We start from the raw sequence: 27263 nt of genomic DNA on the forward strand, positions 1-27263 counted from the left end.
GGGGGGCGGAGGGGGGGCCCGGGGTGGAGTTTAGTCGCCTGCCTATTTTCATATTCATTAGATCTGGGAGGTTGCCCGAGGAGCCCAGCTGAGTTTCAAGATATAAAAGCAACTTCGGGTGCCCCCTTTGCAGCCGGGACGTCTTAAAGGGCTCGGAGCCGGGCAGCTCCAGGCGCCGCAGCGCTCGCTTCCCCTTCCCTCCTCTCCGGCCCTCCCTCCTCCCGCCCACTCGCTCCCTCCCCCAGCGCGCTCCAGCCCCCCGAGCTCCCGGGAGCTCTGCGACAGCCTTCCAGGATTATGGAGTTTCTGAGCGAGAAGTTTGCCCTCAAGAGCCCACCGAGTAAAAACAGTGATTTTTACATGGGCGCAGGAGGCGCGTTGGAGCACGTTATGGAGACGCTGGACAATGAGTCCTTTTACAGCAAAGCGTCGGCGGGCAAATGCGTGCAGGCCTTCGGGCCCCTGCCCCGCGCCGAGCATCACGTGCGCCTGGAGAGGACCTCGCCCTGTCAGGACAGCAGCGGTGAGTCCCCCTGCTTCAGGGGGGTCGCGGAAGCCCACCCGCAAATCCGAGGGCGGGGACCGGTCGGGACCGGGAGGGAGGGAAGGACGGAGGGAAGGAAGGAAAACAGGAAGGAAAGAAGGAAGGAAAGGAAGGGGGAGCGGGAGAGCTGGAGGGCGGAGGAGGGCAGTGGAACAGTGGTGGTTTTAGGAAGCGGAGTTCGGGCTGCTGCAGACTTTAGCGGGGGTAGGGGTGGAGAAGCCAAGGAAGGAGCCCGCGCCCCTGGGGTGCATCCTCGCGGTTCTATTTTTGCTGCCGAGTCGCGTTCCTCACGGGCCCTGGAGTCCCGCTACCCAGGACCCGGGCGTAAACTGATAGGGCGCTAAATAGAGCGTAATTGAGTCGAGACAGCGCGCTTCCTCTGCGAGCCCGCCGCGCTGCCCTGGGCCGGGGGAGCTGAAATCCATCACAGCTCGTTAGAGGACGTCACTGCCGTCACGAAGAAGAAAACTTAGGTGAAAAACCTTTTTTTTTTTTTTTTTAATTTTTCAAGACGTAACGATATCTTTCTTTGTGAAGTTAGAGGCTTACTAGATGAGTTTCTGTGGATTTGTGATTTCTGCTTCTTTGGGTTTGCTCTGCAACAACATAAATGTTTTTTAAATGCCAAATCACTTTACATAGCTTTGGGCGAAGAATCCCCGATATAATCACTCACTCGCGAATTCCGCATTGTCTGATTTTTCTGACTCCACGGTAGAAGTCGCCTAAGAAGCCTTTCGGAATGCTTCTGGGTGAAATCTTCGACTTTGAATGGCCAAGTATCTCAAAGTCAAAATGTTATCAAAACAAACCATCTATCTTTTCTATCTTGTAACCCAATACAAACCTATTTTTTTCAGATCGCGACAGCTAAAGCAAGTTTACAATTCCAAGAAGACTTTTCCTTATCATTGTATATATTCCACAGTTAAGCTGTAAGGAGCGGGTTGCTTTAAAATAACAAACGAATTAAGTGTGAAATATTTACAACAAGCCTCCCGCCCCCTATTTTAATGGAGGTTCACAATCTGGCGAGCCACTGGCTCATAGTAGCTCCTCTTCTAAATACTTAGTACGCAATAAGCTAAAAAAAAAAAAAAGGCCTCGTATATTTTACTTATTTTGTTCAGCGTTGCAAGTTACTTTTGACTTGCAAGGTTAAATAAAAAAAAATAAAGGAACAAACGATAGAGAAAAATCCGTTAAGTCCCATTTATTTAGACAGACGCGAAAAAATAATTTTATTTTAATATACTGAAGTTTTGACTTTCTGTCTGTATTGCAGTATTTATATTTTGGAATTTTAAAGTGTATCCATAAAGTTATTTCCATGGACAGGATTTGTTTTTAAATGGTTCTGAAATGTCCTCTGTTGACTGCTGGATAAGAATCATAATATTTTATTTAAATTGTCGGGATTCCAAAAATAAGAGAAATAGGTGATTTTTGATACTTTATAAAGTTTTAAAAGAACATCACACTGTTAGGATGGATTTTAATAGGAAAGTTTTAAGTAAGGAGAATGTAGGCAACAAGCAGTCCGCTAAATTTAGGAAAGTTCCTGCCTTTTTCCTGAGATGCCCTTACCCTCAAACGCCTGTTTCCCCTCCCCCATCGCTAATTACCGCAGTTCCCCATTAACTCTGCCCACAGAGACAAAACTGTATTGTTTGTTAATCAGTCAAGGCTCTCTTTTATATTTAGTTTTACATCACATATTTTTTTTTTGCCTAAAGGCAATTGGGTATTTGCTTTACCTAGGTACTAGAGTTCAATACATTCGTATAATGACTAAAGTAAAGCTAAAATACATTGTAAAAAAAGCTAAAAATACGTTGTAAGAGAGAATTTAAAAATAGACAAAAACGAAAAAAGTATAGCAGTTCATTGGAAATGATTGTTATGGTTGAGCCGACTTAAAAAAATGTTTCCTATTTCGTTATGTGTATCCATTATATTTGTGTGTGGGGCACAATCGAATCTGGAGGAAATTACTGAAATTAAAACACCCCTAAACAGAATGCCAGATGATATCCTTTGTAATCTTCTAATAGATGTTTCAATTTCTGTGCTTTACTGAAAGGAAGAGTAAAGCTTTCTATCTTAGGACAATTTGATGTTTTAAAAGAGTTAAGCATAAATTTGACATGTTTAGATAACTCCAAGTGAGTTTTTAAGCTAAAGAAGTCTACTTAAATCTTATCCTTTTCTGTAAAAACACTTTTAGAAACGGATGAAAAATTCTTTTTTTGACTTAGTAGGTCACTTTTTAAAATTAAAATGTTAAATGTGGACATGATATGCGGTTGAAATATTGGAAATATACTAGAAACAATGCCATTTCTTAAATTTGTAGTCCATAGATTTTGTGTGGAGAAGAAATATAACTTTGAGAAGAGTATGGATTTTGGTTTACAGACAGTATTTAAAATCGAAATGTCCTTTTTGAGCCCTGTTAGTAGCTTACTTTTGTCTGCTGTGAGTAAATAAGACGTGAAATTCGGCTCACTTTTCAAAAATTATGGTCATTTAGTTTTGTTTTTTTAACCAGAGCATCTTTTGACTACTTTGATTATAAATTATCTGGATAAATATTACATTAAACCTGAAAAACAGAACTATATGTGATGCTGGCAAATTATGTAAGTTCCATGTACACATTTTTAGATGATTCTAAACTTGCCCAAAGTGAATTAATAATAATAGATAAAGTGAAAGTCACTCGGTCGTGTCTGACTCTTTTCAACCTCATAGACTATGCAGTCTGTGGAATTCTCCAGGCAATAATACAGGAGTGGGTAGCCGTTCTCCTCTCCAGGGGATCTTCCCAACCCAGGGATCGAACCCAGGTCTCCCACATTGCAGGGGGATTCTTTACTAGCTGAGCCACCAGGGAAACCCAATAGTAGATAATATGATGATCAAGTCAACACTGGCACGATAAATCGTAACAGACTACCTGCCTGATGCTCTGTATCACTTCAACTTAATTCTTTCATCAAGGTGTTTTGCAATGCTGAGAACTGTTTTTCCCCCCTCTCTGGGCGCAGTGAACTATGGGATCACTAAAGTAGAAGGACAGCCTCTTCACACAGAGCTAAATCGAGCCATGGACAACTGTAACAGTCTCCGGCTGTCTCCCGTGAAAGGGATCCCAGAGAAGGGAGAACTGGATGAACTTGGGGATAAATGTGACAGCAACGTATCCAGCAGTAAGAAGCGGAGACACCGAACCACCTTTACCAGTCTGCAGCTGGAGGAGCTGGAAAAGGTCTTTCAAAAAACCCATTACCCGGATGTGTATGTCAGAGAACAGCTTGCTCTGAGGACAGAGCTGACTGAGGCCAGGGTCCAGGTAGGAGCCAATGAAGGCTGGAGGCTGTGTGTGTTCGGAGCGGGGAGGTGGTTGGGGGGTAGTGTTAGAATGATTCCATAGTTGCCACAGAGTTTTACCACAGTTTATTCCAAAGTTTTACCACAAAGGCAGAAACTGATTCTCCTGCTGAAGATGGAGAACAGTGTAGCAGAGGCATGTAAGTCTACTAATATTACTGTTTACTTGCAAATGATTTAACAACTCACACACAAGCCTAAGAGAAAAGAACTTGACTTATTACTTAGGCATAAAAGCTAATGATTATTTTAAAAGAACGGAATATGATAACAAACCTCTGATTTCAAAAAGTGAGCTTTAAAGGACAAGAACCCAGAACCATAGCTCTCCAATTTAGTAATTCATATATTTTATTTTTCTATCAGCTATAAAGCTCTTTTTGGATTATATACCTTAGATTTGTAAGTTATTTGTATAATGGCCCATAAGCATCTATAATTTTACCGAGGTTGGAGTTATGATAAAACAAAAAAACAACAGTCTCACAAACTCTCAGCTGTAAGGTATTCCGTAAACTATTTTCACTATACATAATTAAAGAAAAGTTGTATAAGCACATCTACAATTTTCTAGTCCCAGCAATTGTCAATACATGCCTTCCATTGTGATTTTAAAAATCTGGATAACTTACATGATTTTTTTCAAAAGCAGTAGGAATAATAATCTTAAAAGTAACTTTTAAATGTATAAATTCAATTGTTATATCTGTAAAATGTGTTCAAATTATCAAATTAGATGATTCAGTATACTAAATTTTTTAATAATTTGAAAAAACAAAAATACTGGGTAAAACTCTACCTCTTAAGTGTATTTTATTTTTCCTAGCCCTGATAGTTTTAAACAATTTTCTTAGTTCGCAAGTAAGACTAATTCAGGAGCATGACCTTTTTCTTTTTGTGTGTTTTTACGACTCTAAAAAAAATAATACTGAATTTTGCAATTTCCATAAACCACTAGAATAAAGAAATAAATTTTTGTTCTGAATGGAATAATAGTATTCCTTCTGAAGACTGACCCATTGTAAGTCTCTTACACATTGTTAAAGACAACATCTGGTGGCGCAGGAGTAACAAGCAGCGGATTTTTGCTTTATAGAGACAAATGATTATTTTATCTTGGTTCAGGAAGTAAATATGCAGAAAGTCAGTCCTAAGAAAGAATTTGAGAATTGTCAAGCGGTAGCACAAACCCTACCCGTGAGTTTTTTGGTCTTGTGTTCATATATTTAAATTAGTTATACTCATAACCATAGAAAAATATGTTTACACATAGATGATCAGCTGTGCACTTAACATTTCATCAAGTGCTAGTTAATTTTGCTCTAAGAATAGGCACAGAGAGCCAGCCTGAACCTAATTTACTCAGATAGTTTCCTTGCTTTTTGCATAAGAGTGGTAATCAGCACCTATTTTAAAGTGATTGTCAAGGTTTTCTTCTAAAGAAAAAAGCCCTCATTACTAAATTCCCTTAGTATGCTCTTGGTGCCTGTCTATGGAGAAAATAAAAAAGTGTTTTGCTTTGTTTTGTTGTTAATGTTGTCTTAAGTCCTGAATATAGTGGGTAATACACACCAGCAGTGTTCTAAGAAACCATCTGAACAGGTAGCTCTCTTCGCCTTCTTCTGAGAACTGTTCAAACTGCCATCTTAAATTTGCAATACTTGCTTACACTCCAGACTGAATATTAACATGTCTCCATAAGTGTGAAGGAAAAGATATAAAAGAGTAGAATTGAATACAAAAAAGCATAAAAAGTTCAAATAAATTTTAGTGAAATGCTTGTTTACATTGTGCATTTTTATAATTCATTTTCAGCTTTTTTTCCTAAATATTTTGTATTCTGAAGACAGTTCTCTGAAGACTAAACAGCCTTCAGAAAGCTGCTCATGTAAATTATATATCAAATTATACATGTTGAATTTAATTTTCTATATAACCTTTTAATACCTAAAATATTAAAGTGAAGATTCTGGAGATCTTACAAGTGTGAGCTGGTTAATATTTAACCTCTGAGGAAGACAGATGATAGAATAGATGTTTCTACTATATAATTAGTTAGAGAAATTTGGAAAATAGTTTAGGAACTGTGTGGAGGCCATACTAATACACTGGCTTTCTTGACACTTGATTATATCTGTCCTATTTCTTTTAAAATTTATATTATCCATAAGTATTTTACATTGGAGAAATTATCTTTACGATTTTGTGAGCATTTTCTATAAGAGAAAATCTTATAAGTGACACAATTTATGTTATAAACAATTTGTATATTTTAAAACCATCGTTCAGCTTCAGATGATACCATTTTACCCATAATCTTTATCATACTCAATGTAACATGTACTCCTACTAGTTTGCTTCTAAATAATCATTGTCTTTCTGCTGGTGCCATATGTTTTAGATGTAATGTGTTTGTTTACATTTTTCTAAGTTTTTGTAAGTCTGGGTACAGCCCAGAAGAGCCTCCACTTTGTGACATGTTTTAAAGATAATTGTTTTGACAGACTTAGATATTAATTTGGTTATAGATTGGCTGAGTTCATGTTATATACATAACCCCAAATTAAAAAGTTATGAGTGTCTTTCAGACTTGCATTCTCTGAGAGAGGATTATTATCTATGATCATTTGGAGATATAAGGAATCTTCAAGGATCTAATTCTTTTTTATTTTCCATAAGTAAAAAAAACAGAGGCTCAGACATATTAAATAAAGTTTTGAAAACATCTTGTCTGATTCTATTAAACTGTATTGCCTAGTAGACATGGCACTTATCATATCGGGGTAAAATAAAATAGAAAGTAAAACTTGTGGATCCCTTTCTAATATAAAAACATTTCTGCTTTTGTAATTTTCTTGACCTGGTTTACCTTTCTGATTTAACGTCTTTGACCATCATATTTGCATTACCAGCTATTCCTTAGCTGAAATTCTACTTTTTTAAAAAATTAGGTTTGGTTTCAAAATCGAAGGGCCAAGTGGAGAAAAAGAGAACGTTATGGCCAGATCCAACAAGCTAAGAGCCATTTTGCTGCCACCTATGACATATCAGTTTTGCCAAGAACTGACAGCTATCCACAGGTATGGTAAAATTGCACAGAACACTGAGATACACAAGTGTGGTTTGTATATTCTTAAAAGGGCTAGTGTAAGCTTTATCACATCTAATATAATAGTTAAGAATGAAAAATTTAATCTCCAAAAATTGTTTCCATGTTTGTTAGAATTTTATTTTGCTAAAATATTTATTTTTATTTATTTTTTCCAGAGCCATTCATTTGAAATATTTCGAGGTCTCTTCTTTGGTGTACATTGCAACAACTTAAGTAGCATCATTCAATAATATGTCTCTTAATTAGTGTGCATTTTGATAATTCGGACTTACTCCCTTTGTTAACTTTTAAAATACATAAAACATTGCTAGGCTCTGTGGCTCTTTTTTTACGAACTGTACCATAACCTACTGTTAAATGTGGCTGATGAAACCTTCAGTTCCACTTAAAACTACTTTTTCTCCTATGTTGTCTTTTCAGCTTTGAAACTGCTTACTGTTTCAAGGAAACATTTTATCCCTTTGTGACTTAAAACATGTATAGAATTAGTTCTGGACCTAATTTTTAAATTGTATCTCATTAAGAGTATTTAGAAAAATTTTTCCTCTAATTTTTTCTTTTAATTTAGAGAGGGTTGTTTTTTCATACTTTGTAATGCACATAAATATATTTTGTTTTTGTAACTGGATATTAATTTTTCCTGCTACTGAATTATAATATTCAGAATTGTATTTGCTACATAAAGAATATGTGTATTAGAAGGAACAAGCCATCTGTTATTTAATTCCGTATTGTTTAATGATGTGTGTTGTAAGAGACTACTTGGAAAATGAATATGTAACACATATACTGGTGGAATATTTTGATAGTCCAGTGAACAAGTCATCATAGCCCAAACTTAAGGATATTCATTTTCTTGAACTGTAAATTCATACCTTGTGAGCATGAATTCAGTGTTTTAATTTCATGCTGTCTTTGTGTTCTTGTACCTTTCATGATTTGAAAAAAATCTATCTTGAGACTTTCACTCCTCCATGAATAAAAATTCATGAAATTTATTAATGTAATATTATATGTGAATAAGAGCCTTAGAGGTCACCTAGTTCCTTCATTTTAAAAGTCAGGAAACCAGACCCAGATGAGTTAAGAAAGAGAATTGGTCCATGATCACACGAGTGGTTCCTTACAGGGCGGTCTATAAAGGGCTGGTACAGCTAAGCCTTGCCACTGCAGTTTCCTTAAAGACCAGTGATACGGGTACCTTTTGAATAAAGGCCCATACCTTAAGAGGAATCTTAGTTCCCTTACTTCAGAAAGTTTATCTTAAAGTAGTTCCTTTATATTTTCTCCTATTTTAAAAATATGTGTATCCCCTGGTTACTTACCATCAGCACATGTTTTGAGTGTCCTAGTTGAGTTTTAAGCAAAATGCTGCAAGGATGTTTCTCCTCTAGGCGGTAAGTTCCAAGGGAGCAGACACTGCAGTTTTCCTAGTTGTTAGCAAGACGATAGCCCTCTCTGTCAGTCACAGTTCTAAGCAGTGTACATTTATTAACTCATTTAATCCTTGCAGTAACCTTATGCAGTAGGTGATATTAATTCCCATTTTTTATATGTGGAAACTGAGGCACAGAGAGGCGAGGTATTTATTGCCACTAATGAAAGTGAGATATTTACTCACTTTTATTAGCGTAGTAAAGCTCAGATTTAAGCAGAGGCAATGTGGCTCTTAAGGGTAAGTAACATGATTAAATGATTAATAGCAAAAGAGCATAAGACTTATGTCGCATTATTCAGATCTGCTGTTCAGTTCAAGGGAGCAGAAAATGTTCACTGCCAACCAGTGAAATAACAATAGAAAAATAACAGAGATGGCATATACTTTACATAGTTTTAAACTACTTGTGATGACTTTAGAAATAATAAAGTCACAAATTGTGAATTCTTTTCATGTAGACTTTAAGCAGTCTAACTGCTAAGTCTCTCACAACACTTGACTGCAGCGTACCTTTTTTTCACCTTATTTCAGTCTTCATTCCTTTCATTGTTCCTATTTCTATTTTCCACTTTTCTGCTCCTTGCTCTTAGTTGCCTTGTTGCTAACCCCTCTTTCTTCTTTAGAATATTGTAAAATGTGTAAAATAGGGCCTTGCACCAATTAAGCTCTGTGTAAAAACTTAATATAACAATACATTGTAACTAGTCACCCTTAATATTAGTCACCCCCTAAAATTATCTTGCCATTATGTTATTGTGCCTCATAGCTTTTGATATTAGCAGTTAGCAGAATGAGGTCACCTAGTAGCTCAAGCAGGAAAGGAAATGGTATGGTCAAATTATACATTTGATGGTCTTTTTCACGCCAACAAAGGATTAATTTAAAAAATTCCCCTCAGAGATAATAGAATTTTGCACTAATTTCTCTTTGTGGGTTCTCCATAATTTTTATGTATATTTGGTTATACCATCTCAAAATTTAAATGTGGAAACACAGACATCATATGTTGAAGTTGTTTTGACAGTGCGTTCATCAACAATAATAAAAATACTGTCAAATCCACAGTACTTTTCTGTATTGCTAAGTCATTTAATGTTTGGTTACCAAAAATTCTGAAATCAAGTGTCTGCTACTCCCCACTCTAGGTATTAAAGAAAGTCAGGGGAAAATTCTGTTTCAGTTAAAAATATGTGGTTGACTTTATTTTCGTTTGTTTGAAAAAATAACTGTGCCAAAGTCATGTCTCAAGACTCAGCCTAAGGAAACTGCTTTTTAAAAAGAAAAAAAAAAATCATGTGGCTTGAAAATAGTTTATAATGGGAAAAATAGGAATTGAAAGAGTCTAACCAACTCAGTGCAATAAGACATTGAATGTGGTTACTGTTACTAATTACAGAAAAAAATTATTAATTACAAAAAAGTTGGAACTAGAAAAAGTTGGCGGCAGGACAGAAATAAAGAATTAGCAATTTGGCAGGGAAGCAAAAGCATACGCAGAAATACATCAAAACCAGAAATGGTTTAGAAAATGACCTCCTTCAGCTCACTCATAATAGTAAGCCTTTGTATCATAATCTTACCTAGCATAAAGTATCTATATATAACATATAATGTTTATTTATGAATAGTAATTAATACTTTCTAAAATGTTATAAATACTTTGTTTTCACTGGTCTTCATTACACTGTAGTAACAACAGCTGTAACAGTAAAAATAGTAACTACCAGTTGAGGGCTTGTTTTAAGCCAGGCTTCCTCCTTATAGCCATTAACTCATTGAATTGGAGCCCAAGTGTTTTGAGTTCAGGAGTCCCGGGCTCCTTATGCAACATTTTCTCCTTAAACCAACACTGAGTCTTGAAATAGTTCAATTTTGACCCTGAAACATCACCTTACTTTGGAAAGGAAAAATGCCTAAATAATAAAACATTTAAAAAATGTAGATACTTCTTAGACTAAGATACTCTTTTTTTAAAACTTGCTTATGTTTGAAAGCGAATAAAAGTGTGAGTACTGTGATGTCAGTAGTGATGAAAGGTAGTATATTTTGATGTAGTGAAACTAGTAGTGTTTTTTATTAAAGCTCTATTTTGGGTCACAATATCAGTTACCATTTGTCAATACAGTATAGCTAAATTAAATTATTCCATGTTCTCCATTACATGATACTTTAGAAGAGAGTCTCATTGCTTGTGCTAAATCTGTTTCCCTCTATCTTGAATTCCCTTTCCCTCACCTAAACCTGGAAGCCTCCTCTCAATTTTCCCTCAGTCAATGCGTCACTTTCTCACCGACCTTGTGGTGGATTGTGTAAAAATGTCTGCCACGCCATTTAGGATGTAAAGTATTTAAAAGATGATTCAGTTCTTACTCACATTGTATCATCACAGTATTAAGCAAATTATATATACACCAAATAGATGTGAAAAAAGTTTTGGTTCACTTCAGTTTTCAGGAGTACATTATAAAACAAAATTAGTCTATTTTAAATAAAACAGATGGTTTCTGAATCTCTGCTCTCAACCAGCTCTGTGGTCTTAAGCAGCTAACTTTTCCTCTTTGAAAGAAATAGACTAGAAAGATTTTGCAGACTCCTTTCAGCTTAATTCATTTTCTTCCAGAGTTTTATCATTGTATAGTTTTGCATTTTACCAAACAGATACATGCTCGGTCTTGTTCTAGGCACAGAGGTTATACAAATGATCCAGACAAAATCTCCTGCTTTCTAGACAGATTGCAAATTAGATATTACAAATTCTGCAAACATTTCTTGATGCAGACTATATCTAGCACACCAAAAGAGACTCACAAAATTTTGTCCTTGAGTTTAAGAACCAAGCAAGTATCTATCAACATTAGATTCTAATGTGTTTCTAATTTATTAAAACCAAAGCATCTTTAAAATAATTATTTTTGGTGAACAAAATATTTTTTGTTAAGTTACACATATTTTATAGAAAGATTATGGACTTCTCCTGTGGCTTAGCTGGTAAAGAATCCGCCTTCAATGCTGGAGACTTGGGTTCGATCCCAGGATTGGGAAGATTCCCTTGAGAAGGGAAAGGCTACCCACTCCAGTATTCTGGCCTGGAGAATTCCATGGACTGTATAGTCCATGGGGTTACAAGGAGTCGGACATGACCAATCGAAAGATTATAGCCAGCCTTCACACTTAGAATAAGTGTTTATTTTGCGCCATTAGTTTAGTTCAGATTAAGCTTACATTAACTTGATCATTTACTAGCTAGGTGACTTTGAAAAAGTCTCTGGACTTCCTTGATCTTGATTCTTTATTTGTAAAGTTGAGGTACAGTTGGTACTAGAGTTGGTGGTCTTAGTGTAGATGAAGATGTTGATGATACTTTTTCTGTCATGGAGAGGATTAAAATGATTTCTAAATAGTCTGTGGAACTAAATCCTGGGATTTGGGGTGGGCCATGGATTAATGTATGACTCCGGGCTTCACAATCAGGTAGTTGTGGGTTCGAATCCTGACTGTGCCACTTAATAGATTTTTAGACCTTTGGCAAATAAATTAACCGCTAGGAACATTTCATTTATAAAATGGTGATAGAAGTTCATATGTTATTTGTGAGAATTAAAATAGTTTATGCAAAGTATTTCCTAGTACATAATGAGGGCTCAATAAATAGTCATGATTCTCTAATAGCCGTTAGTCATTATTAATTTTTTTTCTGCAGTAGAGAAGTAGCTAAGTGGTTTGAATGCCCCTTTTTGTTGCAGTATTTAAATCAATACATTCTGTGAGTAAATTTACTATTTGGGGATCCCAGGGAAAGAACAATTTCAGTTAAATACACTTTCTTCTTTAAATTAGAATGACCAAATAAATATGGTAGTTTTAGGAAAATTTGTATATATTCTTAATCCACCAGAATTATTTTCTCACTTGCAAAATATTTTTTCATCAAAAATTTCAAAAGAAAGGTTGAAAGTTTTCCTGCCAAAATTTTCAGTAAGGTTTTACTTAGTAAATAGTGGAATCATAATTATATCTATTTCCCAAATGTAAAAAAGGACCCATGTAGTATTTTTGCTTTCTGTTGTTTAATTGAAGCCTTTAGAAATATATGCCACTTGGAGTTTGAACCTAGCAAATGTTGGATTCACTTTATAGATAATTTGTAGTCACTAAAATAATTTAAAAAACATGAAAAGCTGTAAAGTATTTTTAGCTTAACATATACTCTTTCAAACATTGCTATATGGTTTTTAAAAGGAAATTTTAAGGTTTCTGTAAAATAGTGATTATGAAGATATTGTTAACCCTACCTTCTTCTATCAACAAGTTTCTCTCCTAATCTTGAAGTTTGCCTTTACTTAAGCTAAATAAAGAATATGAAGCTTGTTTCCTTTAACCACTGTGGTTTAGTGATTTAAAGGCACCTGGAGCAGTTTTTACCTTTAGAAAAAATACCATTTTTATCACTGTTATTTCTGTTTTTTTCCCAAGTATTTGAAGTAAACAAAGATCCCAAGATCTTTTAAAAATATTGATAATGTAGCTATACAAGATGCATTGTGTAATGAGTAATTCCATATCTTTCAAACAAGCAATGAGATGGTCATATATTGTAGTACAGTGACACTTCCTTTATGAATGGAGGGACAAAGTATTAACAGCACTAGGTCAACAAGTGATACAATTTATCACTGATAGTAAGCACAAATATTTACAGTTATAGAAGGATATAATTTATTCAAATCAATATAGTTTTTACAATGGATACCATTCCTAATTTAATTAAATATATATTTATATAAAACCATATAAAGTGTATTTCACATATATGTATATGTTAAAACTAAGTTTTGTGTAGCAGGAGGTAGATTTTGTTAGTATTAAGTAAAGGAACAGATAGACAGTGAATAATTCTTCCATTTGGTGAAAGTAATTCTGGATACTTTAAAGAAGTAAAGAATATCCTCTGGAAGTAAAGTGCTTTCACATTGTTGATTATGAAAATAGACTTATTTTTGAAATGTAATATTCAAATTTAATGTGATTTAAAGACTTTACTTAGTAGTAATAACTTAGCTGTTTTTTTAAATTTGTTTTGCTTTTAGTTAAGTAAACACTGTTAAGTGTTGTATTTAACTGATTTGGTTGTACATATTTTGTATTTTAAGAGGAAAGAGTAAATCAATAAATTGAGTAGATTATCAAAATAATAAAAAGTAAAAGTTAAAAATAGTTCATACATATTAAAACTACCTTATGGAAGAAGGAGGGGGGAAATTAAGCATCAAAGTCTGAAGAGTCTACGAGAACTTCTGGATTAAAACCTGCAGTTTAAACCATTATTGGTAGTGTGAACCTCAGGATATACTTTAATCCAGAATTGTATGTGCACCACATTTATTAAACCACATGCATCTGTGAGTTTTCATTTTTATTCTAAGTTATGGAGCATTAAATAGACTTTTTAGTGCAAATGCACAGGTGATTTTAAAATAACAAAAAAAAAATTCCAAATTAGAGTTAACTCAAATATAAGATGAATATAATTGATAACTTGACTCACGATTTTAAGAATAAATTGCAAGCTTGTATATGACACCTTGTGAAACACTCTAAGATTACAAATATACTGTATAAATACTTTGTGTTTCCATACTTGATTTACATTGTAGGTTATAATTTACAAAAAAAACTTATAATTTTTGTTTCTTATAATTCTGAACTTTTTAAATAGTTGAATTCTCATTAAAAATGAATTAGGCACTCATGAATCAATAGTAGTTAGCATGCATGCATTAAAATAGGTGAAAAATAAAGTGACAAATAATTGGAAAATACTTCAGTTGATAATTGCTGCTGGATAAATATTTTTTTAAAATAGCAAATGCCAAGTGCTATGATTTCATTTTAAGGTATGTAGGGTAAGATTTCCTATAAAATTTTTTTTGTAATGATCACAATTTAAAATTTAAGAACACATTCGACAGTAAAGGGAAAGAAAGATGTTCTTAATGTTTCCTATATCTTTTATTTGGAGCATATTTCAAATATTATTTGAATAATGCAAAATTTAAACAACATTTATATGATATCATTCTGGAAATTTACAGACACTAACATTGCTTATGAGACTAATTGAGATAGTCTTTAAGTTTTACACTAATAAGAGATACACACTTATTTTTCTGTATAGCAAATTTCTTTCCAGTTTGTTAGTCTCACATGACTATTACATCTAATAGTGGTTTTTTTTTTAGCAGAAAAGGCATTCCTCCTGTTTGAAATCCATATATACATTTCTAAGATGAAATTTCATTGAGGAACTCAAAGTAGCAATGAACAATTAACATGTGATCCTTTTCTGATGAATAAACACTTTCTGACCACTTCAACTTAGTAATACTATGCATTTAAAACACATTTTTAAAATTTTTGAAATTAATTCCTCCAAAATCTTAGTGTGTATATATATATATATATATATATATATATATATATTTAGTTAAAATTACATCTAATAAGAGGGCTCTGATGAAAACGTACCCTCATTTCTATCTCAAGTAGTACCTAGATGTGCTCAGATTTATCTTTTGACTGTGTGACTAATTCAACTTGGGATTTTTTTTCCCCAGGTACACAAAGTCTCAGTGTATGTTATTTATTCACTGGTAGCAAATTCAATGTTTAGAAAAACACGTATACGCTTTCTCTTTGCCAGAAGCCTACTGAGGTAGTTACTAGAAAAGTTAATGGGACCCTAAGGTCCCAACAGCTAAAAATATCTGCAAGTTAATAAGCGTATGATTCTTATTACTACTTTATCCCTCTGAATTTTAAAGGGGGGATATGCTAATAAAGAATATAATGGTCTCTTAAAAAGTCAAACTACTTTTGTAAAAAGTGATGTTTGCCTTTTTAAAAGAGGCTATATAAAAATCTGGTAAATTAAATTCTATAGTGATAATGTGGTAATAAATCTTTATAGTAAGTATAGAATAATAGTCAGAGTAGTCAATAAAAGTAAGCATTCTGTCAAACAGGAAAAGCCAAAATCAACTTTTTTATTTTAATGGAAAGACACTATTGCTATAACATTCTCACAAATACTTCTTTGTGAATCCCTGCTCTCTGTTTTTTCATAGCAGCCTTTTAACTCCCACAGGGAACTGTTGGGGCTGTGATGTGAAGGTCGTATGAGTATAGGATAATACGTGTATCCTGGTGTGTGTGTGTGTCTCGTGTACATATAAATGATGGTGGCAGAAAGAAACAGTCTATATGTATAGGAGGAGTAAGATTAAGTAAACTTATTTTAGTAGGAAAAAAATTATTTGGTTGGCTTTAGAGATGCTTTAAAATTAAGAATGCTCTAAAATTACTCCTATATTCTCACATTTTTTCAGTGTTTCTATTAAATCCAAATTAAATTCCATAGGCTAATATCTCCATAAATACCATAAATTGAGATATAGAGTATATAAATCAGGAAACTATTTGATTTTTTTTTTACACATCATGCTGCTTTACAACTAAGGGAAAAAATAACAAACTGAGATTAAGAGGTTTTATAGAAGTATGAAAAACTCCCCACTACAGTAAAATCAGAAAATACATTAGAAGTACATACCACATTTAGCATACTAAATTCTTTCTAGCTTTGGTTATGTAAAGAATATATCTATATCAAGTTTCTAAGGTGAAGGTAAATGAGGTTAATGATTTCCTATCCATGATTTACTCTGTTCCATCAATTCATGACATATATAGATACACAGTGAAGAACTCTTAATATATGTATGTATACTTACATATTAACCCTCTCCTTTTAGCTATTATTGCTTTTAATTCCTTGGAAGGAAGGTGAACATTAAATGATTTCAGTTTGGAAAGAATCAGACAAAAAAAAAATTTTTCCTCCAAAATTCAAAGCTGTGGAATAATTAAATATACAAGGTTTCCACTTGATTAGAAAAACATTAAGGGGCAGACATTCAAAGTGGAGAGTAGTAAGTCAGCTAAACTTTCTTTCATGCTAATGGGAGGCAGTTGGCTAAATTCTGTGGACAATGCTTTGAACATACCCCCAGAACTTTAAAAAATGCTGTGAACCACATTAAAACATGGAATATTTTTAGATTATCCGCTTCTTTTAAACACAACAAAGAAGAAAAAATGTAAAGACAGACAATCTTTCTTTTTCCATTTTTCTTTTCTTTTTTTTAAAGCACATATAAAAAGAATATGGGCATTTAATAACATTGCTCCTGAAAATGTTAAATGTTAAATGTAAATCTCTTGCATATTATACAGTTAAAAGCTTACAAAAATTTATTTGGTGCTAGGGTCTATGACGGAGAAGGCAATGGCACCCCACTCTAGTACTCTTGCCTGGAAAATCCCATGGACAGAGAGGCCTGGTGGGCTGCAGTCCATGGGGTTGCTAAGAGTCCGACAGGACTGAGCGACTTCACTTTCACTTTTCACTTTCATGCATTGGAGAAGGAAATGGCAACCCACTCCAGTGTTCTTGCCTGGAGAATCCCAGGGACGGGGGGCCTGGTGGGCTGCCGTCTGTGGGGTCACACAGAGTCGGACATGACTGAAGCGACTTAGCAGCAGCAGCTGTAGCAGTGTCTATGAACCAGTATAAAAAAATACTAGAAAGATAAGTAGTGATCTTAGAAAAAATAAAGTTCTTTCATTTCAAAATTTAACAGCAAATATAGTATTTCTTTTAATAAGTCAGAGAGTAAGATTTTTGTATGACTTCTGTGTTGTTAAATACGTAGTTTTAGACAATATGACTTACAGATTCTAGCACATCATTTTAAAATGACCACTTAGAAGAGTGGAATGAAGGAGACATAGAAGGGGCCCCCCTGAACAGTGGTAGATTTATTAAACTACAAGCTCAAACAACTTGGTTGTTTACCCACATTACTTCTTCAGACATTAATAGAAGTAGACGATCTAGAACAAAGATGAAAGCTGCTAGATTATCCCCACAGTGGTCAGACAACATCTAGAGTATTATTTTCTTTTGTCAGTGCTGGATGTTTATAAGAGTGAAAGGGCATTGGCAACCTCCAGCACATCCAAAGGAATGTGACTAGAATGATACTGTCTGGAAATCAATATGAAGAATCCTTAGAGAAGAGAGACTTATGATTGTGTAATAATCTCATGATGATATTTGAAGATTTTCTCATGTAAGAAGGATGCTGCTTATTCTGTATAAGGAACAGAAATAGAAGAAATAGAGGAAAATTACACCTTTTTACAGAGCTCCCCAGGAGGGAATGGAATATTTTTTTAAAACAGGGTGAGCTTCTTATCACAGAAATTGAACATAACTGAAAATGTATGAGAATTTTTTTGCATTTGGAAGGAAATTGGGCTTCAATAGTGTTTCTTTATCCTAGTTGATGTTCTGAATTGCTTTTGTGTCTTACCATCTTTAGGGATTAAATCCACGTCTCGTGAGTCTCCTGTTTGGGCAGGTGGGTTCTTTACCACTAGAGCCGCCTGGGAAGCCCCATTATCATCTTTGCCATTATTTTAGTACAGAGCCCCTCAGCTACACTACCTGCTTAATGAATCATAATCGCCAGAACATAAGATAATACGTGTGTAACAAAAAAGAAAAGATTACCTTCCTAAAGATACAGGGTCAACAGGGTCTCTAGCTGTGTAATTTTCATGATTTGTTAAGATTGTGTAGTATGGTGATTCTGGCATTCAAATCATGAGAAAACAATTTAGATATGTTAGCATAAATTGTCCACAAAATTTTGATTATATCTTCAAGAAGAATCAGTCCAAATTTCATATTCTTAGAGATTTTCCAGTATTTAATTAATGTCTACTAAGGATTTATCATGTACTGTGTCAAGCCTGGGGATGAGAAACAGTTGTGAGTGATCATTGGGAATTTTGCTTTCAGAAAGTGGAATTTATAAATACACACAAATTTGGGATTGTGAATAAGTAAATAATTTCAATTCATAAGACTAGTTTTTATGTCATTGTAGCATTTCATAAGATTTCCGGGGTTCAGATTTGACCTCCTCCCTGAGAGTTATCCAATTTTGGTGAGATTCTTAAACTCTCTGTTTTATAGTTTTACCTTTTACGAAATGGGGATAGTAAAAGCATTTTTTTTTAATTGGAACAATTCAGAAGTCATCATGCTTTTAATCAAAATGCTTGACACGTGGCCATTAATTGATAACTATTAGATATCATGAGCATGGGCTTGATTGTCATCATCAGATGTTTGACACCTCCAGAGGAAATGCTTCCAAGGAAGCAAGACCTCTGTTCACTGGGGATATTATTTTTTTATGATTTGCATCCAATTGTAATATAGAAACCATCTAGATCCCCAAAGTCAAGTGAAAACTTGCCAGAAGTTTGAAAATCAAAGAAAGACAGGAAAGAGATGAGAGACAGAGATCATGGAACCCGGGCATATCAGCCAAAGTGTGTGACAGCTTCACTGGTCAGGAAAACTAAAGTATTGCTGTTAGTAACTTGCTTTATTAATCTGTTCTGTTCAGAAGACCTTTCTGTAGGTTCTGTTTTGTGAAAAATAATGCATTTAACTTGCTTGATCATGTTGAGGTAAGGAGTTTTGATCAAAATAACAATATTTGCTTATGTCATAGAAAATGGAGAGATTTTCCTAAATTCATTTAGGGTGAAAATACTTATTTAAATTCATAGATCACCTTCCTTGCTTTTACTCTCCTTATTTTTTTTTTTTTTTTACCTAGTTGTTAAATATGTTTCTGTGCATTTGGAATACAAGTAGATGACTTCAATAATAATTTCTAGCAACACGCTTTGTAAGTTGAGGAACCCTTTAATAAACATAAAGCCTAAATAATCTCTCTCCACCACTATCTTGCCTTGCATTTATTTTTTTCAAAAGTAAGCAAGCAAGTTCACTTTCATTTCCTGAAAGCCCTTTTGTCAGACATGTGACTGTGGTTTTTCAGTGTAGCACAATGTTTGATTGAATGTCAGAGGAAAATCACCCAGATCAAGTTAGAAGAACTAGTTTGACAGAATAATGACATTAACATCCCCTCCTGTTGGTTTGAGATACATAGCTCAGCAATCACTGACACCAATCATCATATTTTGGGTAAAGTGGGGGTACATATAGTAGGATGAGCCAAAATTTAAACAGCATAGCCCATGACAATGTAAAGATTGATAAAGTATGAAAATCATGATGGACAGCTGGTTACATAGCTAGATAGAGGTCTATAGATATCTCTCACAGATTTGGCATATTTAAAGCAGCTTAGAAAATACTTATATATAAAGAACTGTTTTAAAAACAACACTGACATGGGCATCTTGCCAATCATTGAAGCCCCACCTGAAGGATGATATTTGTTCAGTCCTGAAAGTGGTTAAGTGGCCCTTTCAGAGTTACAGAGTAATGTCTCTACAGTGTAATCTAGAATATTCATTAACATATTTTGGATATTAATTGAAAATAAGTTGTCTTTAAAAGTATGGCTTAAGCTTGAGTTTTGTAAGAGTATACCAGAGGCTACAGTAGTAGACTGAAATTTCTATGTAAAAAGAAATATAAGAAAACTATTCTTCTGTATGTGTTAAGTAATTGTTTATTGTATTCTAATTATGATTTTAAAAAAGAAAAGAAAGCCAGATTGGATAAATATATATACTGCTGTTATGTTTAGTATAAATCTAAATCTAGTGTAATAATATTGTAAAAGGCATAAATTTTCAAATTTCGTATTCCAAGGCTGTGTCTCTCCACTGCGCTATACCAAGCAGCATTTTCCTTGCTTTTTCCCTCCTCCTGCCATTTGTCACAATTTTCTCTCTGCTTCTCAGTAGTACGTGTGATCACTTTCCTTGCTCTTGTTTAAATAGCTGGTCTAAGATGCCTCCTAAAAATTCGTATTATACAAATTTGACTTAGTGTTTCTTTTGTATCCTAGTAACTTTAAAGAAATTTGTGTTTGCTGATAATACTGCACAATATAGAAATGTTTCCTATAGGGATTTAATGTGATGATTGTGAATTTCTTGGGCACAAGTGATAACTCAGTTTTCAATCTTATGTAAGTTGTTACCTCATACTTAATTTTTATTCAGATAGTATTTTTGCTAATACTTGAGTATTTTACTCAGTTGTGCTTCCATTATTGGGTATTGGTCAAATTTTAGAATTCTAAATCTGCTTTACAGGTTATAATTCTGCTGCAACCTCATTATATCATATATAAATCATAGAATAAATATTTAAAATATGTATATAACTGTCCTATTCACAGAGATATTCAAGACTAGAGGGAATGAAAAACAATGAAACAGTAAACATTTTCCAAAATGAATTTTGCTTAAAAATATCTCTAAAGAACAACCAGCCTGGTATCAGCATTGGTTTCCAGTGAAAAATACCACACTGAGTCAGCTATGGAAATTTAAAAAAAATGCAATTGTGTAATATTCTTTGGAAAGATGGAAACTATATTTAAACTTAATCATATTTTAATCACTTTTCTAAACACATGAATTGATTAAAAATAATGATTAAATCAGATTTCATTTTAAAAGTCATGACTGTAAAAAGAATCCTCAAGAGATTGACATGTATTGAGAGTATTTTATGTGGTCAGGTATGTGGGTTTTGGTGATCCACTCCAGTATAACAAACTAGAAGAATCTTTCAAATAATTATTTTTCAGTAATTGCTTGATGTACTCAGAATGAAATTATAGACCACCCAATAGGAGCAGACGAAGAACAGCTAGCAAAACTTTGTAAATTCAGTTTCCCAAAAGTAAGGAACAAAAGTGAGAACGCATAAATGTAATATTTGTTGTTTTATATATTCCAGATTCAGAACAATTTGTGGGCAGGAAATGCAAGTGGTGGTTCTGTGGTTACTTCATGCATGTTACCACGTGACACTTCCTCGTGTATGACACCTTATTCTCACTCGCCTCGGACAGATTCCAGTTACACAGGGTTTTCAAACCACCAGAACCAGTTCAGCCACGTGCCCCTCAACAATTTTTTCACTGACTCTCTTCTTACCGGGGCTACCAATGGACATGCATTTGAAACAAAGCCAGAGTTTGAAAGGAGGTCTTCCAGTATCGCTGTTCTTCGAATGAAAGCCAAGGAGCACACTGCCAATATTTCATGGGCCATGTAACATACAGTACTCTTTTTCTTTTTCTCTTAATGGCAAAATAAAACATTCTTATTTCTCCTATTTAATGGATACCACAATAAGCTGCTGTGTGTGGAATTGCTAAAGGTCAAGATATACAGTGAGACCAGCTTAAATGAATAGTTGTTATTATTTAACATTAAAATCTAAGAATGAACCTCTGAAAAGACTAAATAGGTTTACCATGCACCCATCTCCACAAACTCTGTTGTAGTAGTAAGATTTTTCTTTCTATTGTACGAGTCAATGAAATATGATCATGCAACTTCTTAAAAGAATAAATGTATTAAACAAATTCCTCTGTTATAGATTGATTTATGTTAGTTCTGTATAACAAGAAATCCCTTGTAAAATAATATCTGAAAAAGGAGGAAATGCACTGGGGAAAATGTCAAGATACTGAAGCTGTCAGGTAAATATTGAAGCAGGGTATTTTGGGGAGTTAACTGCCATTTTTCCATCTCTGGCTCCAAGGCATAATGGACATATCCTCTGTTGCTGAGAATTTATCTATGGGCTTCGAAGATTTTTTACCTCTAGATGTTTTAGTGAATTTCCATGCAATGAAAAAAGAGCTCTTCAGAAATGACCAGCATTTGCATGAAATATTTGGGCATTGTTTCCTGAAACCATGTGGCTAAAGGTGATAACTGAAATATCCTGATATGATTAAAAGTACAATTATGAGAACAGTTTCTATAAATAGTATCTTTTCTAATGAACAAGCCAGCATGGCCTCAGCCATTAGTTATCACACACAAGAGAAAAAGAAAGTTGCAAAATCTGCTGTTGCTTTTAAACTAGAATGGGGTCGGTGAAACTACACACAAACATCTAATAAATACACTCAAAGAAATATTCACTTAAAGGAACAGCAAATTGGAATGTATATTTGTATCATGAGTATGTCCAAGTGCACGTGTGTGTGTTTGTTTGTTTGACATAGAAGCTGTACACATTTTTTGCTACTGTGGTTTTGCACGGAATTAAAATGTCAGAAGCCTCTCAAATTTCTGGTGGAAAAGAAGAAAAGAAAAATACATTGCATCTGGAAAACTGCTAAGCCCTTTGATTTACTTCTCCTCCCTTTCCCCTGTCACATTCCAGGCTTTTTCAGATGAGTGAAATGTCAGCCTCCTTGAAAGACTCTTAAGTTCATAAAGGCAAAGTAAATTAATTGAAATGAAGATGACTTCCATGACTTGGATCAGAGCACCATCTGCTCTTTGTACTCAGAATCTTCCTTGTGGTTCCTACAGCCTTTAGAGATATGAATGGAAGTCCTAAAGGCTAAAGGACAAGATTAACTGATTTTTTAAAATTAAATTTCAGAAAAAGTACTTAAATTCGGTAAGTGTCTCTAGTGGGAAGATATTTACAGCAGTTAGACATCTTCTGTAATAAAATTTTAAATTAGGCAGATGATAGAGATGAGTGATGTCCTAAACAAACATTCCTTGACTTCATAATCACTCTGTTCTTTATGACTTTTGTGTTCTCTCTTTTTAGTTTTGTTCCCAAGACAAACTTGTGGAACTTTGGCCCTGAGAATTATGCTTACATGCAGGAGCTTTTGTTCAAGGGTTGTTTAGGCAGCTGTTAAATATCCTTCATGTTTAAGAAGAGAATGACTTCTAATACACACATGTATGTGGTCAGTAGAAATTTGTGAACTAAAACTTAGAACTAACATGTAAGATTTTCTTTTCAGAAATTTCCCCACTCAGTGGTGTCCATGTTCATTTTTTCCGGCTTTCTTTCATAATTGAAAATTAGGGTCCCTTGCCTAATTAAAGTGAGAGATAAAACTCTTTTAAATCAGGTTTGAATTTCACTTCATATCTTAATTTTTTCCTTCTCTAAGTTTTTACCCTCATTATATTCTAATAATTAGTTGGAGCTTCTGTAACTCAATTCTTTTCAATTTAATAATATGTTTTTAGTTGAAGTTCTACATCAGTTCTTGTATAAATTTAATTCAATCAGCACGGGTTTTTTTGACACCTACAGTGTGTGAAGTACTATTTGGGATAATAAAATAAGTATTGGATCCATAGTTCTTGTTCTTGATGAGTTTGTAATCTTTGTGGACAGACACATGCCTAAAGTTTATACCCTCAATCATGCTTCACATTTTATAAAGGCAGTAAGAATTGCATGAGTTTTTTTCAGTTAACATTCCAACCTTTGTTTTTATTGGCTGAAAATTTTATTATGTATTTAAGTTGCTAAAATATAATAAAAAATTAACAAATATAATTACTTCTGATGTAATAAGACAAAGCTAAAATAAAGAGTGCATAGAGGCACTTCCTGAGTTTTCTCTTGCTCTTTCTGAACTTTGGTTAAAAAATTTATGTATACTAGAATTCATAACACTCACAAACACGTTGAATATACATATTTAAAAAAGGAAAAACTTAGGAGAATTTCAGTTTTATTTGGGCTCAACAGTATTGCAATTGGATGTCTTTGTTCATCATATAGTTGATCCCCTTTGACATTTGTCCCTGTAACAATCTCATCCTCTATTTGTCCCTTCCACACTTTTCTTGCACAGATGGTTTAGTAGATGATTCCTATACTCTATTTTTTTTTTTTTTCCCTGAGTGAGTTGGTTAAGGTTTGAACTTAAGAAGCAAATGTAATGGAATATTAGCTAAAGTTTGCTGTTTCTTTGAAAAACATTAAATTTTAGAAAATGGTTTGTGGAATTTTGAAAATATTTATTTCTTAAAGATAGTAACTACTGATTATTTTCTTCTTATGTAACTTTTTCTGAAAGCAGAGAAAGAAAGCCATTGTAATCCTGGCCGTCAGTCCTGACAGTATATCTTAATAACAGGTTCCTTAACTGGAATTACCTTAAGGAAATTCATGAAATTATGTGTATAAGTTACTGGAGTGTATTAGTTTCATCATTTCAGTTGGCTGTTGATTTTTTACCTCCAAGGAAGGGGTAAGGGACAGACCAATGCAGTTTTCACAAAGATGATATGTTACTGTTTCCTTTTAGTATCTATGTTTTCAGTTCAAGGACTGGGTCCTTATTTGACTTCCATCGTACCATTCATTCCTTACCTTCTTGTGTTTTATGTAATGCTGTCTTACATGTAATGCTATAGTTTTAGTTTATCAGTAACTAAACAATTCCTTGGCTAAAAATAAGAAGTGAAAAGATCAACTACAGTGTTTGTATAAGCCTTTTGAAATTCTTGAAGAATTTTCTAAACTTACCAATGACCCTGACTTTTGTCTTTCAACATTTAAGTCAAATAGTATTGTAAATGATGAGTGATTATGTTAGATATATTTTTATTAAAAATAATGACCACTTTCACTGCCAAGTATGTTAGGAAAAACATGGAAACCATCTTATTATTAAGCGGAGAAGGCAATGGCAACCCACTCCAGTGTTCTTGCCTGGAGAATCCCAGGGACAGGGAAGCCTGGTGGGTTGCCATCTGTGGGGTCACACAGAGTTGGACATGACTGAAGTGACTTAGCAGCAGCAGCAGCTTATTAAGATCCAACTTGGGCTGACTTATCTTTTCCCTGATTAGACTATAAAGATACATGGGTGTATGCATACGTGTTCAGTTGCTTCAGTCGTGTCTAACTCTCTGCAACCCTATGGACTGTAGCCCACCAGGCTCCTCTGTCCATGTGATTCTTCAGGCAGATATACTGGAGTGGGTTGCCATTTCCTCCTCCAGGGGATCTTTGTGACCCAGTGATTGAACCAGTTTATCTTGTGTTTCCTGCATTGGCAGTCAGAGGTTCTATCCCGCTAGTGATAATTGGTTAACATCAAGCCATTTCTACTTAAAGAAATTAGGCGTCTAAAAATCCAACAGACATCTTCTTATAGCTATTCATATTCTGCATTAAGGTAAGTATGACTTTTGTGAGGGAATTTAATAAAATGTTATATATTAAGTTACACTTTTGTTTTTGTCATATATTGCGTGTGTTTTATACAAGCCAGGCAGTAATGTCTCTAATGATGCAAATGAAAACAAAATCAGAAGTAAAATGCCGAACGGTAGTAGAGTCAGCAGTTATGGCCCAGAATCTCAAAAATAAATGTGATACTGGTTTTACAGTGTATAGTAATTGCTAGAATGAGATTTTGTTCTATTTGAGTAACTACTTTTTAAATAAACATACTGCCATCATTTATCTTGGAAATATATTGCAAACATGGCAAGCAAGACTCCAAGGCAAGGTCCAACTATTTCTTCAGTTTTACTGCATAAAACAGTAGAGAATTGACAGAAGTTTTTCTTTTCTTAGAGTTGTATACCACTTTGCATTTTTCCAAGTTCAAGGGACAAATAAATGACTCAAGCATTTCATCATGACACTATTTTATAGCAAGTGTGACTTTAGGAAGAGACACTACATACTGAAGGTTTTCATGCATCTTCATATAATATATACTAGTAATATTTTCTTGTCTATTTAATTTGACATACACTTTAAGACAATAATTCAAAACAATTACCAGAATTGTCAAAACATAAGTTTTTGGTGGAAAGCAAAAGGAGCCCTTTATAGGTTACTTATAAAAACAGTTCCCTTGTGGCTCAGCTGGTAAAGAATCTGCCTACACTGTGGGAGACCTGGGTTTGATCCTTGGGTTGGGAAGATAAGCTGGAGAAGGAAAAGCTACATACTGCAGTATTCTGGCCTGGAGAATTCTGTGGACTGTATAGTCCATGGGGTCAAAAAGAGTCAGACATAACTGAGTGACTTTCACAGGTTACTTATACAGTCCAGTTAGAGAATATGAAAAGATTCAAATGCTCAAACTCTCCATACCCCTACAGCAGAATTCATAATGTAGAGAGCAGATTAAAGAGGGTGTATCTGAATAGAACTCAGAGGATCCATAAACTGTGATAGAAAAATAATAGGTCCTTGTTTCAGATAACACCTAGAATGAAACGTAGCATTTTCTTTATAAATATGGACAACAAATCTGAGTAGCTTTAGCAGTACCTGTGCTTTGTCACCAATAGAACAGATATTTGCATAGAGTATTAATGATATCTTGAAATAATGATTGATGAAGTTTATCATATGATTAGAAGAGTTTTCAAACTATTTCAAAATTAGGGTAATTTTTATCTCTTTTGCTAGATCTTGTTATGTATCAATAAAGATTCACAAATATTACTACATCCTAAAGTTAGTTTTGTAAGTAGTTCAGTTCGGTTGACTTCAGTCGCTCAGTCGTGTCCAACTCTTCGACCCCATGAACTGCAGCACGCCAGGCCTCCCTGTCCATCACCAACTCCTGGAGTTCACTGAAACTCATGTCCATCGAGTCGGTGATGCCATCCCGCCATCTCATCCCCTGTCATCCCCTTCTCCTCCTGCCCCCAATCCCTCCCAGCGTCAGAGTCTTTTCCAGTGAGTCAACTCTTCGCATGTGGTGGCCAAAGTTCTGGAGTTTCAGCTTTAGCATCATTCCTTCCAAAGAACACCCAGGACGGATCTCTAGAATAGCATCATCCCTTCCAAAGAACACCCAGGACTGATCTCCTTTAGAATGGACTGGTTG

The 27263-nt window shown here is 34.4% G+C and overlaps 1 protein-coding gene across 1 annotated transcript; it reads left to right on the forward strand.

The window, feature by feature from the left end:
- The first annotated feature begins 297 nt into the window (after nucleotides 1-297).
- On the forward strand, nucleotides 298-21676 carry ALX1 (ALX homeobox 1). Its single transcript, XM_052641202.1, has 4 exons — nucleotides 298-523; nucleotides 3595-3899; nucleotides 6889-7017; nucleotides 21356-21676. The coding sequence occupies exons 1-4, from the start codon at nucleotides 298-300 to the stop codon at nucleotides 21674-21676; spliced, it is 981 nt and encodes a 326-aa protein (XP_052497162.1).
- Nucleotides 21677-27263: the final 5587 nt, after the last annotated feature.

The sequence above is a fragment of the Budorcas taxicolor genome, chromosome 5 (genome assembly GCF_023091745.1).
Source record: "Budorcas taxicolor isolate Tak-1 chromosome 5, Takin1.1, whole genome shotgun sequence".
NCBI classification, from domain to species: Eukaryota; Metazoa; Chordata; class Mammalia; order Artiodactyla; family Bovidae; genus Budorcas; species Budorcas taxicolor.

Coding starts and splice junctions, on each gene's coding strand:
- ALX1 (XM_052641202.1), top strand. CDS start 298: ATGGAGTTTCTGAGCGAGAAGTTTGCCCTCAAGAGCCCACCGAGTAAA. Junction 524..3,594: donor GCCCTGTCAGGACAGCAGCG/GTGAGTCCCCCT, acceptor CTCTGGGCGCAG/TGAACTATGGGATCACTAAA. Junction 7,018..21,355: donor GAACTGACAGCTATCCACAG/GTATGGTAAAAT, acceptor TATATATTCCAG/ATTCAGAACAATTTGTGGGC.